Source organism: Cheilinus undulatus, linkage group 1, assembly GCF_018320785.1.
Source record: "Cheilinus undulatus linkage group 1, ASM1832078v1, whole genome shotgun sequence".
Lineage (NCBI taxonomy): Eukaryota > Metazoa > Chordata > Actinopteri > Labriformes > Labridae > Cheilinus > Cheilinus undulatus.
Genome location: NC_054865.1, coordinates 1,541,744 through 1,559,929, shown reverse-complemented (window position 1 = coordinate 1,559,929; position 18,186 = coordinate 1,541,744). Strand labels below are relative to the sequence as shown.

Below are 18,186 nucleotides of genomic sequence, written 5' to 3'. Positions count from 1 at the left end.
ACAGCTGAAGACTGATGGAGGAGAAAGAGACAGTTTAGAGAATCCAGAAAAAGAACAGAGACTATAAAGAAGGAGGCATTGTAAAACCCTAAATAACAGTTATTCCTAAAAGGGATTCAGCAGAACAAGGTTTAAATTTGAGGTTAAACTAGAATTAACACCTGGCGGTTAAAACTGTGGGGTATATGATCACCACAGTTTCAGGGAGAAGGCCTGGTTTCTGTGGTAGTCTGATTGTTTAATCTTATAAATGGTGAACAGGAGGTCCAGGTCCAGCAACAGTCATCTTTGACTTTAAAATCCAATAATCCATCCATGTGCAAAGTCTGAAGAAAATCCCTTAGAGGGTTTTTGAGATCCTGCTTTCACAAAACTACCCAGGACTGAAGTTCTGTCAGCCTCAGCCGTCACTGTCACCGAGGTTAAAACTGTCACCTGATGTTAAAGCGTACAGCCTCCTGTACTTCAGAGAGCTTCTAGCTACTGCCATCATGCCCGTTTCTGCCCTGGGAGCTTTTATTGTGAAATGCTGCCTTACTGACAACATTGATGTTACAAAAAAAGATTTTTAACAGTAAAACCTAGCTTGATAGGCTTTTTTTAAAAGCTAAACCAGCACAGTAACAACATGACTATTGATATATCAGCTGATATTTACCTATTTAATCTAAACTCAGCACAAAAAGTAGGTAAAATTTGTGTTTGGTACATTATTTCTTTGTTGTAACAATGCTTCTTGGTAATAAATCTTATACCGTTGGAAAGCCTGTTTATTTCCCTTTTAAATGATGCCACATTTGTAAGGAACATGCATTTGTGGGATGAGCAGCAGAGCTGAGGATGTGGGTTGCACCCATGAAAAATGCGCCAAATCTTCTCTGCCAATGCCAAACAGCTTGTGCTAAGTTTATAATACTGATAATCAGCACTTTAAACCAATATCTGCTGATGCTGATATTATGTTGAGAATATTGTGCATCCCTAGTTCCCTGTTCTCAAACAGCCTCCACAGTCACCAGATCTCAGTCCAATAAATCCACATAATGAATGAGTAGCTGACAAATCTGCAGTAACAGCCTGATGCTGTAGAGTCACAATCTCACAGGAATGTCTCTAACATCTTCACACATCTCTGACACCAGGAATCAAGGCAGGACTTCAGGCAAAATGGGGTCAACTCTGTCCTAGTAAGGTGTACCTAATAAAGTGGCCACTGAGTGTTTAACTGCTCTTCTAAAAGTAGACAGCTTTAGTTTAAGATAAAGACTGCTACAACAGTGTTTTCTGCTTCTTTGACGTCAGATGAGGTTGAGTAATTGCTGAATAAGGAAAGCTCTGGTCCAAGTAACAATTAGAGGATAAAAGTGACTAAAACACAGACGACAACACCTGAAAAACACCTGACCAAGCCAGGACTCAGCTTATTTCTCATCCTTTCAATGCTGCGTCTCTCTTAGAAACGGTTCTCTTTGAAAGAGTTTCATCCTTTGAGTAACATATGTGAAAACTTGTTTCTTTAGCCGATAATTTCAACGATTTAAAAAATGACCAGAAACATTCAGAGGCTTAAATGCACATTTAAAATATTCCACCACCAGGGGACTCACAATCCAAATACTAACATGAAGGCCCTCAGTGTAGCAGGCAGTCTTTTCATCGACTAAAACTATCTAACGATCTGTGATGACTAAAACTAGACTGAGACTAACAAAAATAGATCTGTGATGACTAAAACTAGACTGAGACTAACAAAAATAGATCTGTGATGACTAAAACTAGACTAAGACTAACAAAAATAGATCTGTGATGACTAAAACTAGACTAACAAAAATAGATCTGTGACGACTAAAACTAGACTAAGACTAACAAAAATAGATCTGTGATGACTAAACTAGACTGAGACTAACAAAAATAGATCAAGATGACTAAAACTAGACTAACAAAAATAGATCTGTGACGACTAAAACTAGACTAAGACTAACAAAAATAGATCTGTGATGACTAAACTAGACTGAGACTAACAAAAATAGATCAAGATGACTAAAACTAGACTAACAAAAATAGATCTGTGACGACTAAAACTAGACTAAGACTAACAAAAATAGATCTGTGATGACTAAACTAGACTGAGACTAACAAAAATAGATCAAGATGACTAAAACTAGACTAACAAAAATAGATCTGTGATGACTAAAACTAGACTGAGACTAACAAAAATAGATCTGTGATGACTAAAACTAGACTGAGACTAACAAAAATAGATCTGTGATGACTAAAACTAGACTAACAAAAATAGATCTGTGACGACTAAAACTAGACTAAGACTAACAAAAATAGATCTTTGACAACTAAAACTAGACTGAGACTAACAAAAATAGTTCTGTGATGACTAAAACTAGACTAACAAAAATAGATCTGTGATGACTAAAACTAGACTAAGACTAACAAAAATAGATCTGTGATGACTAAAACTAGACTAACAAAAATAGATCTGTGATGACTAAAACTAGACTAACAAAAATAGATCTGTGATGACTAAAACTAGACTAACAAAAATAGATCTGTGATGACTAAAACTAGACTAAGACTAACAAAAATAGATCAAGATGACTAAAACTAGACTAACAAAAATAGATCTGTGATGACTAAAACTAGACTAACAAAAATAGATCTGTGATGACTAAAACTAGACTAAGACTAACAAAAATAGATCAAGATGACTAAAACTAGACTAACAAAAATAGATATGTGATGACTAAAACTAGACTAACAAAAATAGATCTGTGACGACTAAAACTAGACTAAGACTAACAAAAATAGATCTGTGATGACTAAAACTAGACTAACAAAAATAGATCTGTGACGACTAAAACTAGACTAAGACTAACAAAAATAGTTCTGTGATGACTAAAACTAGACTGAGACTATCAAAAATAGAACAAGATGACTAAAACAAGACTGAGACTAACAAAAATAGATCTGTGACGACTAAAACTAGACTAAGACTAACAAAAATAGATCTGTGATGACTAAAACTAGACTGAGACTAACAAAAATAGATCAAGATGACTAAAACTAGACTGAGACTAACAAAAATAGATCTGTGATGACTAAAACTAGACTAACAAAAATAGATCTGTGATGACTAAAACTAGACTGAGACTAACAAAAATAGATCAAGATGACTAAAACTAGACTGAGACCAACAAAAATAGATCTGTGATGACTAAAACTAGACTAAGACTAACAAAAATAGATCTGTGATGACTAAAACTAGACTGAGACTAACAAAAATAGATCAAGATGACTAAAACTAGACTGAGACTAACAAAAATAGTTCTGTGATGACTAAAACTAGACTAACAAAAATAGATCTGTGATGACTAAAACTAGACTGAGACTAACAAAAATAGATCAAGATGACTAAAACTAGACTGAGACCAACAAAAATAGATCTGTGATGACTAAAACTAGACTGAGACTAACAAAAATAGATCTGTGATGACTAAAACTAGACTGAGACTAACAAAAATAGATCAAGATGACTAAAACTAGACTGAGACTAACAAAAATAGATCTGTGATGACTAAAACTGACAAAAACTAAGTATGGTTTTCATCAAGATAACTAAAACTAAACTCAAATGTAATGTAGTTTTTTGTCGGACATTCAAAATCCGTGATATTTCTGTGGGTAAATCTGTCAAAAACAATACAGCTGTATCTATTCTGCCTCTCAGCTGTAGCAAGCAGGGACCCCAGGTTTGGCAGAGTGCAGAGAACACAATACCATGATTAGTACCAGATTTAGACAAGAAAATAAATGCTTGGACTGAAAGTAAAGACTAAAATGTGAGGACATTTTATAGACTAAAACTAGAGTAAAACTAAAAAGGGTAGAAATGACTAAAATGTGACTAAAACTAAAATGCATTTCTTTTAAGACTAAAACTAAGAGTAAAATTTTAAAAAGCTGCCAAAATGAACACTGGTAGAGAAGAAACTATGGGAGGAACTCCCAGCCATGGTAGGAAGGCTGGAGAATCATCGTGACCAGATAAGCAGCAGGTCATGCTTCCTGACAGTATTTCAGACTGGGGGCATGTTTGCTGCCTGTGGGCCGAGTTGAGTCAGGAAACACTGAAACTAGAAAAGCACTCGGAGAGCGCAGACCTCCGCCATCAGCCCTATCTCCCAATAGTGAAGAACCCTTCAAAAAATCCCTGGATCTGTCCCCATGTGCCCCCCACCACAGCATTCACCGATTACTCTCTCCCCAATGGGATGGAAACACGGTGAGGCAAAGCATTGGCTTTGCTATGGGTGCCAGCAGATGCAACCATGGTCTCACTGGATGACTGGAAGTCATGGCAGAGGGTGAATATTCCTCTATTCCTCCCAGCATTGTGAGTTTTCTTGCTGTCTGTCTTTCTCTCTGTCACGTTCCGACTCGTCTCCTCAGTCGGGTCTTTCAAACGCCAAAACTTTGAATAGAAACATGCCCACAAATGCTGCTGGGATTTAAGTTGCTCATGTCCGCCATCTCCTGGTGTAAAGTGGTAACAGCACAGACCTCCGCCATTAGCCCTATCTCCCAATAGTAAAGAATCTTTTAAAAAATTCCTGGATCCAGACGGTGATCCGGATCACTCCCAAAATCTAATCAGTTCTTCCTTATGCCATTTCTGCCATTTCCTGAAAATTTCATCAAAATCCATCCACAACTTTTTGAGTTATGCTGCTAACAAACAAACAAACATACAAACAAACAAACAAACAAACGAGCACGGTCACATAACCTCCTTGGCGGAGGTAATCAACGGTTGAATGAAATTTACTAGTTTTAGTCCAGAGATGTGCATAGTTATAGAAACAGGATCTTGTTATTTTTCTAATGTTTCCTGCTATAAAATGTTCATAGCTTTATTCTATTAAATGGTAATTATTTAAGGGTTAAATTTATGGTTGAAAGAGTTCTGAAATGATCTATGAGCAAAAACATTAGTTCACTTCCTATGGCTTTCTGCCCTTTGAGGATGACTAAACTAAGACTAGATTAAAAAAAGATCAAATGGATGAAAAGTTAAGTCTTCACCACGGAGACTAACATGTTAGAGCTGGACTTGATGACATTCAAAATCCAAGAGATTTCTCCACAGTACATTTGAGGTATGCAGTATTGTCATTAGTATATTTAAATTCAAGTAAGTATTCATAGTGCATTAATATGAGCTTATAACAACTTTACAACTTGGCTGAATAAATAAAGTCGAAAAAGACTAAAATATCTAATAGTTTCATCAACTAACATTGAACTACAATGTATTTAAATTTCCTCCACTCGAGACCAAAACTATAAAGAGTGAAAATGACTAAAATGTGACTTAAAGTCATTTTAACCTAAAGCCTAAGTTTAAATTTAAAATAGCTGCCAAAAAACACTGTTTCACAGGCTTACGTAGACTTTTTAGACTAACTGTATAAATACCTGGTATCCATCAGATCCAGACAGATCAGTTATCATAAATTTCAGCATTCTTCATCTCTCTGTCGTCTTTGAAACACAGATGTATCAACAATCTTTCCCTCATGTTGACTGACCTTTGTTGATAACTTTTGAAATATTTGTTTACTATTTGGCCAAGATTCAGGGAAAATTAGGGATGCACAATATTATCGGTCTGGTATTGGCAGATATTAGCTAAAAAAGGCAAATATCGGTATCGGCAGATATCAAAATTTCTGCCGATATATAGAGCAGATATTTTGCCTTTGAATTTCAGCATACATTGTAAATATTGTGTATATGTACTAATAAATTAATGAAGTTTTAGGCTGAACCAACCGATCTATGTCAGTTGAGGTCTTTTTCTTTACTTATCTTCATTCTTTAAACTTTGAAATGTTTTTTAACGACTAAAGTTTGTTTCCTTGGTCATCCCCAAACTTAAAGTGTGTCCATAAGGACCGAAATTTCTTGTCCAAAAAGCATATTTAAATATTGGTATTGGCTAAAATGAATCTGTAAACATTGGCATATCAGATATCAGCAAAAATCCAATGTCGTGCATGCCTAGGAAAAATCCCCCAACATCCCCAGCTTCACCAACACTCTACCCTCAGCTTTTAAAGATGATGTCATCCTTTAAAATGTGTAAAACATTCTTTGTCTTTTACAGGCGGGCCAGTCAGGCTCCGCCCTCTTTGGCTGTGAAGCCATGCTGTTGTAACTCACGGAGAATGTAGCTCGGCTACATCTCGCTGAATTAAAAAAGACAACCAATCACCAAGCACAGACAGCAGACAAAGAGGCGGAGCTGAGGTGAGTCTTCAGGCCATTTCAGACTGGAAGCGTTGCGTGTCCACTCCAGCATGAGCCATGACAGCTTTCATACCATCTCCATAAGCCACAGCTCCGTCATTCAGCATCAGTTTTACCTTTATAAACCTCCCACAAGTGACCTGATCAGTGTACAGCAGAACTGTGACAGGAGGAAAGCACAAACCAGAAGTGCTCTCATGCTGTGTTTATCCTTCCTGTACCGGTGTGGACACAGACAGCTTCACTTAAAGTAGAAGTCTGGAGAACAACTTTATTAAACAGACGCATTTTTGGCTAGTGACCTTCATCAGGGTCATCAAGAAAAAGACTGCAATCATATTCTACAGATGTGGACATACATATTTGCTCCAACAAAGTAAATACTGCTCTCCATCACTGTCCTGTCCATTCTGGCCAATAAACACGCTCCACGTGGAAAATTAAGTCAGATCTTTATTTTCTACATTCTACACGAGTGACGCACGGTGCTCTGAAAGCTCTGATTAACATGAAAACAAAGTGAAAATCAATGACCGTCTCATGCTGCCAGTCTGAAACAGCTCCTGACAAACAGCTACAGCATGCTGGCTAGTGGTCGTATCAGCCATACCTCTAATTATACACCACTGGTGTGTTCCTTCAACCCAAACAGTTAAAGAATAAACCCCCCTGTCCTGTGTGTGTCCATAAAACATTGACTATTCTGACCAAAACATTGTATTAACTAGGCTGCAAACGGGGCTACCTCTGCTGAAAACTGGACATTTGAACATGGGGGTAAATGGGACCTCTGCTGCTTCTGATCACGGCCTCTAGTGGACATGAGAGGAACTGCAGTTTCAGATTTTAACCATGGAGGTTGCTGTTTGGGAAATATCTTTAGTGTTATTATTCACTGTGCTCTATAAGAAAAAGTTACTTAACTTAAACTAAAACATTGAGAATATTCCAAGGCCTTGATCCTTGGCTCATAACTTTAGATAAACGTCTATTATTATAATTTATGTGGAGTCGTGGGTCTAATTTTCACCAGCTTTCTAGAAGCATGAGGATAATTATAGAAAATTCAGAGCCTCTGTGTTACCATGTATTGTGCAGTGATTCCCAAACTGGGGTACTCATACCCCTAGGGGTACACAAAGTGATGTAGGGGGGACGTGAAAAATGAAAATAAGAGCATGATTTTTCTTTCTGATTGATCTTTGAGAAGGAAAACTGTTCTGAATTGTCCAAGATTCATATAGTAGCATATATTCAGTCAGACACCCTTCTCATTAAAGCTGAGGTGAGCTTGTTCTTAACAGTTTAAAGTTCATAACTGAATATGTTCTAGAAATGTAAATTTCTTTTTTCAAAAGTGAACTGGTGTTTCTAACTGAAAATGCTGGTAAATAAGTCTATTTTGTGGGAAATAATTCACTTTAAGGGATTTTATTTGTATGTTATGCATGCTAAATGTGGGAGGTGAGGGTGGCGGCAGGCTTACAGACACATTTCTTTTTCTAGCGGCTATAAGTGCGTGAGAGTAGGGGGTACATGGCTGGAGGTCAAATGTCTGAAGGGGTACGGGCTGTGAAAAGTTTGAGAACCACTGTATTAGTGGAACAGACCCTGCAGGAGTGGACTTCTCACCTTGAGTAAGAAAAGTTCATTTTCAGTGTCTGCTTCTGTGGTTTCACACAGGCCGTCCTCGCCAACGCTGTGTACTCTCTTCCTGTTTAAACGAAGCTCCGCCCCAACAGAGACCTGCCCACACACCGACATGAATCCATGAACCAGACTGACTGGGGCCGACTCTGAGTCAGATCCTTCGTCCCTGCAGTCGCTCCTCCTCCACCTCCTCCTCCTGGCTGCCCCACAGTGGGAGCAGCTGTTGGGAGATTCCCTTAAAAATGATGGCGATGATGATGATGATGATGAAGGTGATGATGGTGACACTGATGGTAATAACGATGATGAGGGTGCTACAGACAGCTCTGCAGCATGCAGAGGACTTAATCTCTTCGAGCTGTCGTAGTCATCCTCATCGCTGGCGAGCCAGTCGATGGAGTAATCCGAGTCGGAGGTCGACATGTTGGCGCTACAATCTCATCCAGCAGAGAGCATCACCGAGCTGCACAGACAGCAAAAGAGGGAAACTAAATACAGGGTCAGGTGATAGGTCAACAGGAATATAACATTTTTAATGAAAATCAGTCAAAATATACAAGATATGGGACCATAATAACAGCTTTAACAGACCCATATTTACAGCTGTTACAGACCCATCTTTACAGCTGTTACAGACCAATATTTACAGCTGTTAAAGACCCATATTTACAGCTGTTACAGACCCATCTTTACAGCTGTTACAGACCAATATTTACAGCTGTTAAAGACCCATATTTACAGCTGTTACAGACCCATATTTACAGCTGTTACAGACCCATACTTTTAGCTTTTACATACCCATATTTACAGCTATTACAGACCCATCTTTACAGCTGTTAAAGACCCATATCTACAGCTGTTAAAGACCCATATTTACAGCTGTTACAGACCCATACTTACAGCTGTTACAGACTCATATTCACAGCTGTTACAGACCCATATTTACAGCTGTTAAAGACCCATCTTTACAGCTGTTACAGACCCATGTTGACAGTTGTTACAGACCCATCTTTACAGCTGTTACACACCCATACTTTTAGCTTTTACATACCCATCTTTACAGCTGTTACAGACCCATATTCACAGCTGCTCCAGACCAATATTTACAGCTGTTAAAGACCCATATCTACAGCTGTTACAGACCCATATTTACAGCTGTTACAGACCCATCTTTAGAGCTGTTACAGACCCATATTAACAGCTGTTATAGGCTGATGTTAACAGCTGTTATAGGCTGATGTTAACAGCTGTTATAGGCTGATGTTAACAGCTGTTATAGGCTGATGTTTACAGCTGTTATAGGCTGATGTTAACAGCTGTTATAGGCTGATGTTTACAGCTGTTATAGGCTGATGTTTACAGCTGTTATAGGCTGATGTTAACAGCTGTTATAGGCTGATGTTAACAGCTGTTATAGGCTGATGTTAACAGCTGTTATAGGCTGATGTTAACAGCTGTTATAGGCTGATGTTAACAGCTGTTAGAGGCTGATGTTTACAGCTGTTATAGACTGATGTTAACAGCTGTTATAGGCTGATGTTAACAGCTGTTATAGGCTGATGTTTACAGCTGTTAGAGGCTGATGTTTACAGCTGTTATAGACTGATGTGTACAGCTGTTATAGGCTGGTGTTAACAGCTGTTAGAGGCTGATGTTAACAGCTGTTATAGGCTGATGTTAACAGCTGTTATAGGCTGATGTTTACAGCTGTTATAGGCTGATGTTAACAGCTGTTATAGGCTGATGTTTACAGCTGTTATAGGCTGATGTTTACAGCTGTTAGAGGCTGATGTTAACAGCTGTTATAGGCTGATGTTTACAGCTGTTATAGGCTGATGTTTACAGCTGTTAGAGGCTGATGTTTACAGCTGTTATAGGCTGATGTTAACAGCTGTTATAGGCTGATGTTAACAGCTGTTATAGGCTGATGTTTACAGCTGTTATAGGCTGATGTTTACAGCTGTTATAGACTGATGTTTACAGCTGTTATAGGCTGGTGTTTACAGCTGTTATAGGCTGATGTTTACAGCTGTTATAGGCTGATGTTAACAGCTGTTATAGGCTGATGTTTACAGCTGTTATAGGCTGATGTTTACAGCTGTTATAGGCTGATGTTAACAGCTGTTATAGGCTGATGTTTACAGCTGTTATAGACTGATGTTAACAGCTGTTATAGACTGATGTGTACAGCTGTTATAGGCTGATGTTAACAGCTGTTATAGGCTGATGTTAACAGCTGTTATAGGCTGATGTTTACAGCTGTTATAGACTGATGTGAACAGCTGTTATAGGCTGATGTTAACAGCTGTTATAGGCTGATGTTTACAGCTGTTATAGGCTGATGTTTACAGCTGTTATAGACTGATGTTAACAGCTGTTATAGGCTGATGTTTACAGCTTTTATAGACTGATGTGAACAGCTGTTATAGGCTGATGTTAACAGCTGTTATAGGCTGATGTTAACAGCTGTTATAGGCTGATGTTAACAGCTGTTATAGGCTGATGTTTACAGCTGTTATAGGCTGATATTTACAGCTGTTATAGGCTGATGTTTACAGCTTTTATAGACTGATGTGAACAGCTGTTATAGGCTGATGTTAACAGCTGTTATAGGCTGATATTTACAGCTGTTATAGGCTGATGTTAACAGCTGTTATAGGCTGATGTTAACAGCTGTTATAGGCTGATGTTAACAGCTGTTATAGGCTGATATTTACAGCTGTTATAGGCTGATGTTAACAGCTGTTATAGGCTGATGTTAACAGCTGTTATAGGCTGATGTTAACAGCTGTTATAGGCTGATATTCACAGCTGTTATAGGCTGATGTTAACAGCTGTTATAGGCTGATGTTTACAGCTGTTATAGGCTGATGTTTACAGCTGTTATAGGCCGATGTTTACAGCTGTTATAGGCTGATGTTTACAGCTGTTAGAGGCTGATGTTTACAGCTGTTAGAGGCTGATGTTTACAGCTGTTAGAGGCTGATGTTTACAGCTGTTAGAGGCTGATGTTTACAGCTGTTATAGGCTGATGTTAACAGCTGTTATAGGCTGATGTTAACAGCTGTTATAGGCTGATGTTTACAGCTGTTATAGGCTGATGTTTACAGCTGTTAGAGGCTGATGTTTACAGCTGTTATAGGCTGATGTTTACAGCTGTTATAGGCTGATGTTAACAGCTGTTAGAGGCTGATGTTTACAGCTGTTAGAGGCTGATGTTTACAGCTGTTAGAGGCTGATGTTTACAGCTGTTATAGGCTGATGTTAACAGCTGTTATAGGCTGATGTTAACAGCTGTTATAGGCTGATGTTTACAGCTGTTATAGGCTGATGTTTACAGCTGTTAGAGGCTGATGTTAACAGCTGTTATAGGCTGATGTTTACAGCTGTTATAGACTGATGTTTACAGCTGTTATAGGCTGATGTTTACAGCTGTTATAGGCTGATGTTAACAGCTGTTATAGGCTGATGTTTACAGCTGTTAGAGGCTGATGTTTACAGCTGTTAGAGGCTGATGTTTACAGCTGTTAGAGGCTGATGTTTACAGCTGTTAGAGGCTGATGTTTACAGCTGTTATAGACTGATGTTTACAGCTGTTGTAGGCTGGTGTTTACAGCTGTTATAGGCTGATGTTAACAGCTGTTATAGACTGATGTTTACAGCTGTTGTAGGCTGGTGTTTACAGCTGTTATAGGCTGATGTTTACAGCTGTTATAGGCTGATGTTTACAGCTGTTATAGGCTGATGTTAACAGCTGTTATAGACTGATGTTTACAGCTGTTATAGACTGATGTTAACAGCTGTTATAGACTGATGTTAACAGCTGTTATAGACTGATGTTTACAGCTGTTATAGGCTGATGTTAACAGCTGTTATAGACTGATGTTTACAGCTGTTATAGACTGATGTTTACAGCTGTTATAGACTGATGTTAACAGCTGTTATAGACTGATGTTTACAGCTGTTATAGACTGATGTTTACAGCTGTTATAGACTGATGTTTACAGCTGTTATAGACTGATGTTAACAGCTGTTATAGGCTGATGTTTACAGCTGTTATAGGCTGATGTTAACAGCTGTTATAGGCTGATGTTTACAGCTGTTATAGGCTGATGTTAACAGCTGTTAGAGGCTGATGTTTACAGCTGTTATAGGCTGATGTTAACAGCTGTTATAGGCTGATGTTTACAGCTGTTATAGGCTGATGTTAATAGCTGTTATAGGCTGATGTTTATAGCTGTTAGAGGCTGATGTTTACAGCTGTTATAGGCTGATGTTTACAGCTGTTATAGGCTGATGTTTACAGCTGTTATAGGCTGATGTTTACAGCTGTTATAGGCTGATGTTTACAGCTGTTAGAGGCTTTTTAAGGTGACAGGTACGTTCTCGGCCAGGTCCCCCTTGAAAAAGAGATCTTTGATCTTAATAGGACTAGCCTGGTTAAATTAAGATTAAATAAACAGAGCTTATCCAGATCAGTATTTACAGCTAAAATATTCATATCGGCTGACAATGTTTCACAGCTGTTATCAAGAGGCTGATGTTTACAGCTGTTATAGGCTGATGTTTACAGCTGTTATAGGCTGATGTTTACAGCTGTTATAGGCTGATGTTTACAGCTGTTATAGGCTGTATTTTTATTTTTGTCTTTCTCTTTAAGACCTACTGCTTTAATTTTTTTCTTTCACATGCATTTATTTTTGCAGCACCATTATTTCATATTTTGTTCTTGTATTTACTGATTGACCTTTCTCTGATCGGCTGACGTCTCTGTTGTTATTTTTGTGAGATCCTGCCTTTGCTTGTCAGTCAAACCACTTTGTGTACATCTTTTAAAGAGATGCAGTTTAAAGTTATTACTATGATCATTTTCATTATTGCAGCCCTGATTATTAAGTTTGTAAAACATCAAAAATTCCAGTCACAGCCCCTTCTAACACAAGATCACATTTTCAAAAGCCTAAATGCCTCCAATAAACGTCATTCCTGTGAATGAAAACAGAGAGATTGGTGTCTGAGTAAACTGAACCCTTAAACTGTTGTCATATTTAGTGAAATAACTTCATAAATACTTTGGTTATCCATATTCAGCTCTCATCATTGAGGAACTTGATATAAAAATGAGTTTCAACCCTTCTTTGTCGCTGACTTAACAATGCAGAGACTTCTGATCATTGACCTGATTACTTCCTGCTGCCCTCCGCTGCCGTTGAGAGTCCCAGTCTAACCAGTGCTCCCAGCACAGACACTCATAAACACATTACACCGCAGCTGAATGAGCGCGCGCAGACACGGGCCAGTAGATTAAATAACCTCCTCAGCTCCTACCAACTGGGCAGGTCGGCCAACATTATGTAAGAAAACATCCAAACACATGGACCTGCTTCATTCACATGCACGCTCACACGCGCACACGCTGCTCATACAAGTGAGTGTGAAGAAAGAGAGAGAGATGTGTGTGCAGGAAATTAACACTTAAAAGCCTGTAATAAGAGAGGAAACAGCGCGGGAAACTCACCTGCACAGGTTGTTTTAAAGCGCTGAATTTCACCTCACAGGGATGATCTTTAAAAAAGAATCCAGGTGATAAATCCAGGTGAGCTCGCTGTGAGTGAGTGAGCTGCACAGACACTCAGCTGGAGGGAACCGACTGTTCCCCGACCTGCTCGGTGAGCTGAGGACACGAACCAGCAGCAGCAGCAGCAGCAGAGAGAGAGAGAGGGTCTATGTATGAGAGAGAGAGAGAGAGAGAACGAGAGGGTCTATGTATGAGAGAGAGAGAGAGAGAGAGAGAGAGAGAGAGAGAGAGAGAGAGTCTATGTATGAGAGAGAGAGAGAGAGAGAGAGAGAGAGAGAGAGAGAGAGAGAGTCTATTTATGAGAGAGAGAGAGAGAGAGAGAGAGAGAGAGAGAGAGAGTCTATGTATGAGAGAGAGAGAGAGAGAGAGAGAGAGAGAGAGAGAGAGTCTATGTATGAGAGAGAGAGAGAGAGAGAGACTGATGATGGAGCGAAACCACCGAGCCAGCAGACTGCAGGCGGGCAGGACTTCATCAGCCCGTGCAGCCTCTCCCTGGGCAACGTGTCTGAGAGGGGCGGGGCTTCAGTACGGCGGCCCAGAACTGAGAAAACGTTTCCACACAGCATATTTAAAATAGTTCCCCAAAACGCTCCACAATATCCACGAGAGAAAAATATTTCACTGAATACATAAAATAGTTCCTCAAAACACAAAAAATTAATGACACACAAAAATGAACCATTTAATGCAAAATAATAATACACACAAAATGGATAAGGGTCAAAATATTTCACAAAAAGGTTTAATCAAAAAAATTTTCCCACATTGCAAAAATGTTTTATGTCTGAGCAAAAAATATTCCAAAAGCACTCACAAAAAACTTATTTCAATGAATGCACAGAACTTCAGACAATGCTACAAAACAATCACACATAGTATAGATGTATATAAACTGATAAAACCCATGAAACACAAAAAGAATTTCATTAAATGTAAAAAATGTTTGTGAATGCAAAATGTAACCAAATGTGAAACCCAAAAATATCTTTATAAGATAATTCCTTAAATACAAAAACATTTGACAAAAGCAAAAACATACAGAAAATACTTCATATTTGGTAAAGAAAAATGATTTTAATGACATAAAAATGACTGACATGAAAAGATAGTATATATTATTTTATATATATGATATATATGAGATTTGATCCTCCCCAATCTTTTTTACACACACACACCCACACCCCCCCCCCCCCACACACACACGGCATAAAAAGGCACAAGATGCACACAATGTTTCAGGTAATGCAAAAAAAAAACCTCTTCAGTCTAGTTGATTTAACTGAATGTGCAATGATATCCACAAAATGCAATCAAAAAAGAAAAAAAAAGGAAAAAACAAACAAAAAGAAAGAAAAAATAAAATCTTAAAAAATGTAAAAATAAAACAAAATGTTTCAAAAGATGCCTGGATGAATTTCATTAAATAAATATGACATGAATCCTTGAATTAAAATAATAATAATAAAAATTTAAATCACAACATGTAAGTGTTTTGTGACACATGAAAACAATTGTTGAATGCAAAACTATTCAACACACAAAAATAAATGAAAAATTTGGTAATAAATACTATAAAATTAAAAAAATGCCAAAAAAAATACAAAAATAAAAAATCATAAAACATGATATGATTCCATGAAACCCGAGCATTTCTTCAAAATAAAAGCAAATACTGAAGTACAAAAATATGTAATTGTGTTTCATTAAAAGTTTTTGAGTTTTCTTAAATGTTTTTGTGGTTTTTGGACAACAAAAACTTTGAACTGGCTCAAAAACATTTCACTAAAGAAAGTTTTAACACAAATAATCCTCTTAATAATTTCTGTTCAGCTTTTCACTGAAACAAAAAAAGTTTCAGGAGAAGTAAAGAAAAAGTAACAAAGCACACACACACACAAAAAACCTTCATGAAACTCAAGAAATGTTTGTAGCACACTAAAACATCAGACTGTTGTTGAAGTTTATGTTTTACATTTTAGTGTACTTTTTGTTTTGTATTAATTGTAATGTTTATGTAGTTGACTCTGTGGGCCACCGTAGATCAAACTCTCCTCCCTCACACACTCACACACTCAGCGGAGCAGGAAACGGTGTCACACTGAATGGAAATTTATCACCGCGGAAAAACAAACAAACCGAGCTGGAACAAAAAGTACAAACGTGACCCCGATGACGTCACAATACGCAGCGTCGCAGCCTGTTTTCTCCTAATTAAGCTCTCTGATTAGATCAGAGCAGTGCGGCACGCGACGACCGGAGGACTAACCAAAGCTGCGTTCAAGTCCCGGGAGAGTTTTCCAGAATAAAGTTCTTAGCAGAGGAGGGTCTGTGGATATGATGAAGAATAAAAAGGCAAAGACAATGCAACAGACATTCAAACTTTAATACATGTCCACAGAACTGATTTAAAACACTTTTAAAGAATATACACTTATTTAAAAACAACAACATAAAATTACAACATAAAATTCAGAACATGATAATGAAGGCTAATTAAATTTGACGGTAAAACACATTCACTGTTGTAGACCTTCATGGTAATGATATTTGGCTTTATAGGAGAAAAAGGCGCATGTCAAACATTTCTTCACATTTAATGTAGAAATTTCTTGAAACACTCGTGTCATCTTTAATATGAGAAACCTCCCTGCATGTGCCCAGTCACAGCAGGATTTCTTTACCAAATACATTACAGTAAGTCAGCTATAGTGTCATTGTAATAAATGAAAATATATCATCCTATCAGATGAAGGCACATCTCAACCCCATAAATCCTGAAGGCCCCTGGCGGCAGATGTTTTTGTAACTATTGGGTTATTTATTAAATGCACATATAACATGTTCTACAGCAGCAGAACGCTCTGGTTCTCTGATTCTGACCATTGACCACATTAACCACATTAACAGTGATCCAGCTCTCCCCGTTCTCTCCTGATCAGAATATTCCATCAAAAGCAGAAAGAGCCACCACAGCCTAAATCCAGTCCATAAACAGGACTACATCCACAAAGATCCACGGACTGTTCCTGAGCATTTCAAATTAGCCGTTGTTGTTCTCAATAGTCTGCTGTTGTTATTGTAGTTGCTGTATAGAAAAATGTCGGCCAACCACAGTGATAAACAGCTGATTTAGTGTCATTTCCTGTTCTGTCCTTCTTATCTCTGAACCTGAACTAGCTAAGGCTCCATGCTGTGGTCAAATTAAATCTCTAACTCCAATCTAAAGGGGTAACTCAGTTCTTCTAGAGTCAATGAATTAAACCAAGCTAAAGTCAAAGTCTGATGATGTTTTTCAGTTTCACTGCTACACCAGTGAAACCAGGACTCATGGCTGATGTGAGGTCAGAGGTCTTTCACGATGGCGCCATGTCAGAGAATACAACAGTGACGTGATCAGCTGACTTTCCACTGACTGTGAGCTCATAGGTGGCAGGGAAGGCACCCCCAACTATGGCTGTATTAGAAGCACTGTCCGAGAAACAATGACCACGCATCAAAAAGGATTATATGGACTCAACATCCACAAAGAACTAGAACTCCAGATGTCCTGAGAACACTGAGAAATTAGCCCAGCAGTGTTAATTCCCTATACTAAAACTATGACTAAAAATGGTTGTGAACAGCGATTTTTCCACAAAAACTAGACTAAGATGAACAAAAATAGATCTGTGATGACTAAAACTAGACTGAGACTAACAAAAATAGATCTGTGATGACTAAAACTAGACTGAGACTAACAAAAATAGATCTGTGATGACTAAAACTAGACTGAGACTAACAAAAATAGATCTGTGATGACTAAAAAATAGACTGAGACTAACAAAAATAGATCTGTGATGACTAAAACTAGACTGAGACTAACAAAAATAGATCTGTGATGACTAAAACTAGACTGAGACTAACAAAAATAGATCTGTGATGACTAAAACTAGACTGAGACTAACAAAAATAGATCTGTGATGACTAAAACTAGACTGAGACTAACAAAAATAGATCTGTGATGACTAAAACTAGACTGAGACTAACAAAAATAGATCTGTGATGACTAAAACTAGACTGAGACTAACAAAAATAGATCTGTGATGACTAAAACTGACAAAAACTAAGTTTAGTTTTCATCAAGATGACTAAAACTAGACTAAAATGTTATCCAGTTTATGTCAGACATTTTAAATCTTTGATATTTCTCCACTGTGGGTAAATCTGTCAAAAATAATATAGCTGTATCTATTCTGTCTCTCAGCTGTAGCAAGCAGGGACCCCAGGTTTGGCAAAGTGCAGAGAACACAATACCATGATTAGTACCAGATTTAGGCAAGAGAATAAATGCTTGGACTGAAAGTAAAGACTAAAATGTGAGGACATTTTATAGACCAAAACTAGACTAAAATGTTTTAAGTTTTTGTCGACTAAAATTAGACTAAAACTAAAAAGGGTCGAAATGACTAAAATGTGACTAAAACTAAAATGCATTTCATTTAAAGACTAATATTAAGACTAAAATTAAAAATAGCTGACAAAATGAACACTGGAGCCCAGTTATAACTAGAAAACCACTCGGAGAGCGCAGACCTCTGCCATTAGCATCATCATCAGCAATCATCGTGACCAGATAAGCAGCAGGTCATGCTTCC

At 37.9% G+C, this 18,186-nt stretch overlaps 1 protein-coding gene across 1 annotated transcript in view; it reads right to left on the bottom strand.

Annotated features, from left to right (window-relative positions):
• The window catches only part of LOC121510282 (circadian-associated transcriptional repressor-like), a 45,678-nt gene extending 31,994 nt beyond the window's left edge, over window positions 1–13,684 (bottom strand). The window contains exons 1-2 of the mRNA XM_041788293.1: window positions 13,490–13,684; window positions 7,954–8,434 (exon numbers count right to left, since the gene is read on the bottom strand). Of these exons, the coding sequence (XP_041644227.1) occupies window positions 7,954–8,394 (441 nt within the window). The 5' untranslated portion in view covers window positions 8,395–8,434; window positions 13,490–13,684. The remainder of the gene's footprint in view (window positions 1–7,953; window positions 8,435–13,489) is intronic.
• Between the last annotated feature and the right edge of the window lie 4,502 nt (window positions 13,685–18,186).